Below are 6,452 nucleotides of genomic sequence, written 5' to 3'. Positions count from 1 at the left end.
AAAATTTTATAATGATAATAATTATAATAAATAATAAAATAATATTTCATTGCTTATTACAATCATATAAATTTTATAAACATCCTCTTGCTTATAATTCATTATTATTTTATTTGATTTTTAATCTAATTTAGCCTTAATGTCATTGTTTTTTTTTAGTAAATTTATCATTTGTAAGATGATTTCAGATATCTCGTATTTAAAATATGTTTTTTAAGTTATAAAAGATTTATACTTATATTTTTTATTCTCATAATAAATTAGTCTTGATTTAGTGTCATCACGTAGTAGCAATAATTAAAGAAATGCGACTGGCGTGATACTCGATAGTGAAAGCGACATAATGCCACGGAGAATCTTGATCGTTGTTCTATCGAGATAAATCGAAAAATATACTATTTACTTGTACATATATGAACTATAGTTTTGTTTATGATCAATAAACATTAAAACTAAATCGCTTTTTTCATATACGGATCTTCTAACGTCTTAATAATTTTTGCTTTCTATGAAGTGTGACAAATATTAATTTTCGGCTAATAGTGATGGTGTCTAAAAAATTTATTTATTTTAATTTGATTATTATAACAGCGTTAGAAATCGATAATGATTCGTGCTCTATATCGTGTCACAATTATTATGGAATTGACTTCGAGATATCGAAACAGTTTTGATATAAACGCGTTTTGATATAAAGTCTAAATACATAAACAGTCATTCAGAAGGCCACGAATGAATTTGATTCGTAGGTACATAATTGATTGTACAGCACGCTAGCATTTTAATTCAGATCATCGCTTGATTATCTCATATTCACGAGATCTCCTTTTATTTCCTAACGAAGCCTTTTTTTCTAATAAATTTATTTTGAATGAGAGCACGCGCCTTTTGCAATCAGATTTTTTATTCAAAACGCTTCTAATCGGATTCTAATGGAATCTAATCGATCCGAGAAATCGCTGTCGCGCCTTAAGATTTTCCATCTCTTCGTTGCAAGGCGATTGAACTCGCGATACTTCAATGACCGATTGAAGAGAGGAACGATATAATAATGTATGAATAATATTATACAATAAATATTAATTGACGCCATTAAATGATTGATCGCTGTTCTTTGGATGATTATATCCTTATCCGACAATGCACAACAGGGCTTTGTAACGTAGAGCATGCACCCCCAACGAATATAATATATTCCTTATCAATAATTTATATATGAAGTGGTGACATTTTCTTTTTATGTTAATTTTAACGTAATTTTATGAAATTTGTATAAGTATTTTAAAATTTGTGAAAAATAATGATAATTGCAAAAGATTAAATATCTAATAAGATGAACATCTAGATATTAAAATTACAAATTGAAATGGTTATCATAAATATTAACTTTAAGAAATATCTCTATTCAAAAGCTAAATAAAAAAACGTCATAATCACGCGTCCTAGACGCGTCGTTTCCATCAATTGCATGCACAAGACTGTTAAACAGTTAAAAGAAAAAAAAACAATTGTAATTTAATAACCATTATCGTACTATTATTGTTGATGCATCAATCGATATTGATATTGGTAAGTACTATCACCTACAAAAAGTCGAGATTATGATACCTAATGATGTATAACAATATATTAAACCTTCAGGTATGGATCATCAAATTCATTACAATACTATCGTAAACTATAAATGTCCACGTTCTGCGTAATTCCGACCAAGTGTAATACCACATATAGAGATTTTAGGGAATTGAAATTTGGGATCTCAATCACCTTTATTAATAATCTTGACCTTCTGCATATCTTCGAATGCCATATCGGCATCGCCCCATCCCCATATAGCTCCTTCATGCGAATGATGATGCTCATCACGATCATCCGTTTGCGCATATATTGAGCCGTCACCTGTTCGGGCCGCGCGTTTCTTTATCATACTGTGTTCTACACTCTTCAAATCATACGCCCAGCCGATCCAGGCGAAGAAATCAATGAAAGCGGTAGTAAAGTTTGCGCGATAGTTGCCCAATTCGGCAGCCTTATAATCCCATGGAAATATGTGATGGTAATTGTGCCATCCTTCGCCGCAAGCGATAATGCCAACGCTGAGGCTGTCAGTGGGGCTAATAGAACTGCGAAAAAGATAACGAATTTTCTTTATCGATTTCCATTCACATAGCTTTATGATTCGTACAATGAGATAAATGACAAAGGCGGATCTTGATCTGTCTCTCTTTCTAATGCTAAACTTCTAATCCATTACACTTTATATAGCTCAAGTCAACTGAAAACACAATACGCTATTTCACATTTCTCATCATCTTTACGTTGCATGTTTTGTTTTGCTATATACTATTATGTTTAATATGTATGTATTGTAGTATTGTAGTATTGTATATTAAAATAATGCTTATTTTATTAGTTGCAGGATTTTCTAAACGTTTTATCGACAATTGTCGTTAACTAGTGACAGTCTATAAGAGCTGCTCTTTCTTTCAGGATTATGCTGCCATTGGCTGTCGCTAATTAACGACAATCATCGATAAGACGAAGATAAGAAGAAGTTTAAAGAATCCCGCTACTGATGTTTCGTTATATCAACTATTAGCTATAATTTCACTTTTGCGTGCCTTGGTTTACTATTTCTCTATCTAATTTCCTTGTGCTTCATAGTACATGTAATGCTTTTTGTATAATGGTTTTTTTAAATTTAATTGTAATTATTACACACAATAAAATAAATAAATCTTTGATGATACTAACTTGTCATATGGTTTCATGCCCCATATGTGAGCCGCGGAATTCACTAGCCAAGTTAAATTCAGTGAGAGTGTGTATCTGAACAGGGTAGAATACCACGCGTATATAGGTTTTTCATTCCAAAAATGACACGGTATCCAGGTGGGAAGTAGGAAGCAAAAAATAGGCAGTAGGATGATGTAAAATCTGTAATATAAACAGATTTATTTTGATTTTTTTTGACGATTTAATAAAGTTTATTATTTTCCAGACACAAAATTAAGACATCTTTGGCGTTTAAAAGACACCTTAAAAACGTCTTATGTCTCAATTTTGGACTTTATATTATCTGGGTTTCTTTAAGAAAAAAATAGAATAATTTCATTTGTGAAATCTCACCAATTGATTTTATAAAAACGATATCTTTATCATACCTGCGTTGCCAGACAACGACGGCATCCTTCTCGAGGTCGCTCATATCGACTGTGGCTCCCTTATTAATAACATCAGGATGTTTTTGAACTAAAAGCCAACCTATGTGCGAAAAGAAAAAGCCTCTCTTCGCATTGTGCGGATCTGCGTCCGTGTCCGTAAATTTATGATGAACTCGGTGATCTCTCACCCACTCGTAAATGTGATTCTGCATGCAAAACGCACGTTAAATGATAATTACAAAAACATTCAAGAAATTCCTCTACAAAGAAATTTATTTCTTATAAACAATAAATCTTTTATATTTTTCAAGTAATTCTTTAAAAATATAAAGATTTATGAGAAATAAATTTCTCTGTAGAGAGGAATTTCTTGAATGTTTTTATTATATGTATATTTGCAATATATTATTTTAAATTATACTCTCTAAAACTTTTACAGTAAATTGTCATTCTAAAATTAAATCTCTGCACTCTTAAAGATTGAAAATTAAGTCACTCTATTTTTCAAGATTCAGTTTTCATTTCTTTTAATGAGATTTTATTTCGAAGAATTTAAAGAGTACATACAAGATAATAACTATGAATTATAATTTTATAATTTTAATTTATAATAATTGTTTTATGAATAGGGATCACGGGAGACTTACTTGAAAAGCCGTGGTTTGCATAAGCATAAGAATGACTCTCATCGGCCATTTTGCTTTGTAAGCCCGATGAGCCCACAGTCTGTGAGCACCTGCTGTAACACCGATAGCTGCGAAAGATCCAATTATTATAGCTGAAAGAATAAATAAAATCAATTTATAGCTGATAATTAAATCATTAAAATTATGAGATCTTTCGTAAATGAAATATTTGCAATTAATATTATTATTTTATAGAAATCTACTAGACTCTTTATATTATTTCTTCTCAAATTAATCAATGGCAATTCATAAAACAATGCTTAAATCTTAAGTCTTAAAAGATATATAAATAAAACGTACACCAAAGTGTTGTGTAAAATTTGGCAGCTGTTATTAAAATATACAATCCGTAAAGTGCACCGAGATGAAGATAGAGAAAAGCTATTATATTTCTCCAGACAATCTTCCACTGATATTTAGGCTTCAAGTTTTGTGCCTTTTGGATTAATAATTTTTGCGTTACTGCTTTCTCTGCCGCTTCTTTTTGCGATACATCTTGCTGAGAAGCTTCGAGGAATAAAGTCGCTGCATTGCCGAACAAATTTGGCGCCATGTTGAAATATCTATAACAAATATTTAATTGCTCTTAAGTTTCTCAAATTAAAAAAAGCTAATGTTATATTTGATATTTTAAAATGTTTACAACATATGTTGAAAGAGAGAGAGAGAGAGAGAGAGAAGGAAAATTAGTACATTGCGTCAATCTGCTTCGGATTTTCTTCAGTAACACAAGTTACACAAGTAACACAAGTAACTTTAGTACAAGTATAACATTTAAAAGTATTCTCCAAAAACTAATTAAAATTCTTCGAATTTCAAATAAATACTTTATTAGAAAAAAATAAAAGTTTAAATTTTAAGAGATTCAAGTTTTATTTATTATTTATTTATGTATAATTCTCTATAAATAATTAACACATAAACTTGAATATGGTTTTTGCATTTTATATAAAGGGTCTTTCAATAAGGACGCTCGATTTTTAAATGTAAATAAAACAAGTTATATGTGTGAAATCCACTCAATTTTTTTTTATTTGAAAGAATATTTTATGGCATTAAGTATGGAATATAACGTCACTCAAATGTCCGCCGCGGCTTCGCTTGGTGACACGTATTCGGGCGGTCCAATTTTTTCGCATAAATCTGGCTGAATTTGCTGGATGGCATTTGTTATATTGACTTTGAGAGAGATCAATTGTTTGCGGTTTATTCGTATAGATCTACGATTTAAGATAGCCCCAATGGAAGAAGTCTAAAGCGTTAAATCACACGATCTCGATGGCCAGTTCACGTCGCCGCCGCGCGAGATAACTAATCCTCAAATCGCTCGTGCAGAATCCCATCGTGTATGTGACACGTAGCGCCATTCTATTAGAACCACATGTTATCGGTATTCATATCATCCATTTTGGGCTACAAGAAGTTGCTTATCGATCTGTGCTCGCCGTTGACGGTTATGGTAACGCTTCGTTTTGAAAGAAGTACGAACCGATGATTCCACCAGATCAAAATCCGCATCAAACAGTGACTTTCTCGAGATGTATTTGGAGCTGGTGTATCTCGCTATGGTTGGTATCGTCCCAAATTCGACAATTTTGCTTGTTCACATATCCATTCATCCAAAAATGGGCCTCATCGCTAAAAATGATTTGTTTGGCGAAATTTGGGTTAACTTCCAACTGCTCCAGAATCCAATCAGCGAACACACGGCGTTGTCTATGGTCGTTTATCTTAAGTTCCTGGATCAGTTGAATTTTATAGGGGTGCAGACCCAAGTCCCGACGCAAAATTCGCCAAGTTGAAGTCACAGAAAGGCCAAGTGAATGACGAGAAATTGATCACCTTGGGTTTTCCCGTACACTCTCACGCACAGCAGCGATGTTTTCAGCAGACCTTGTGTTTCGGCGACATACTGGTGTTGACTGATTATTTATCGAACCGGTTGACTCGAATTTGGCCACCAAACGTCGAATAGTTGACTCGGCAGGACGGTTGTGATGAGGATAAAAATCATGTAATGCGCGGAACGTTTCTCGAACGGCACTGATTTTGATGATAAAATTTTATGATTTGCACACGTTACTCAACACTATGACCTTCCATGGTGATTTGCCATACACTACTAAACAATTCACAACAAATTTGACAGATGTCACTTTAACTGACTACTATGATCTAACAAATTTCGAGCGTCCCTATTGACAGACCCTATTATGAAGATTGCGCATTAATTATCATTAATTAATGCTTTACGTGCTAATCGTCTACGAATCATTCATTTTTTAATTAAATACGTAGTCTTGTGTATTTAACAAAATTGATGATAAAATAGCAATCAATACTAGCAAGAAGAAAAAAAAGAAGAAATCAATATCAATGAATCTTAAAAAATTCTTTTTATTATGAATATTTAAGGAGGTTGTAAAACAAATGCAATATGTTAAGAATTACATGAAAAAATTACAGATTATTCTAAATTGCATTTAAAAGTGATACAAAAAAATTAAAGACAGTTGATCATCTGGATCAAAAGTTATTTTAATAAAAAATAATATTTTTTAAATTTATACTTTAATAGAAATATATGAAAATGTATTATAAA

At 31.8% G+C, this 6,452-nt stretch overlaps 2 protein-coding genes across 2 annotated transcripts in view; one reads left to right on the top strand and one right to left on the bottom strand.

Moving 5' to 3' along the window:
* Positions 1-6,452, top strand: part of LOC108693870 (acyl-CoA Delta(11) desaturase-like) — a 61,193-nt gene that overhangs the window by 2,525 nt on the left and 52,216 nt on the right. The window lies entirely within an intron of this gene.
* Positions 1,414-6,452, bottom strand: part of LOC108693869 (acyl-CoA Delta(11) desaturase-like) — a 13,443-nt gene continuing 8,404 nt past the window's right edge. Inside the window, exons 2-6 of the mRNA XM_018203038.1 lie at positions 4,151-4,413; positions 3,812-3,942; positions 3,165-3,370; positions 2,755-2,937; positions 1,414-2,123 (exon numbers count right to left, since the gene is read on the bottom strand). Of these exons, the coding sequence (XP_018058527.1) occupies positions 1,760-2,123; positions 2,755-2,937; positions 3,165-3,370; positions 3,812-3,942; positions 4,151-4,403 (1,137 nt within the window). The 5' untranslated portion in view covers positions 4,404-4,413 and the 3' untranslated portion in view covers positions 1,414-1,759. The remainder of the gene's footprint in view (positions 2,124-2,754; positions 2,938-3,164; positions 3,371-3,811; positions 3,943-4,150; positions 4,414-6,452) is intronic.

The sequence above is a fragment of the Atta colombica genome, unplaced genomic scaffold, assembly GCF_001594045.1.
Source record: "Atta colombica isolate Treedump-2 unplaced genomic scaffold, Acol1.0 scaffold110, whole genome shotgun sequence".
Classification (NCBI taxonomy): Eukaryota; Metazoa; Arthropoda; class Insecta; order Hymenoptera; family Formicidae; genus Atta; species Atta colombica.
Note: the sequence above shows the minus strand (reverse complement) of the source record. Positions and strands in the feature narration are given on the sequence as shown.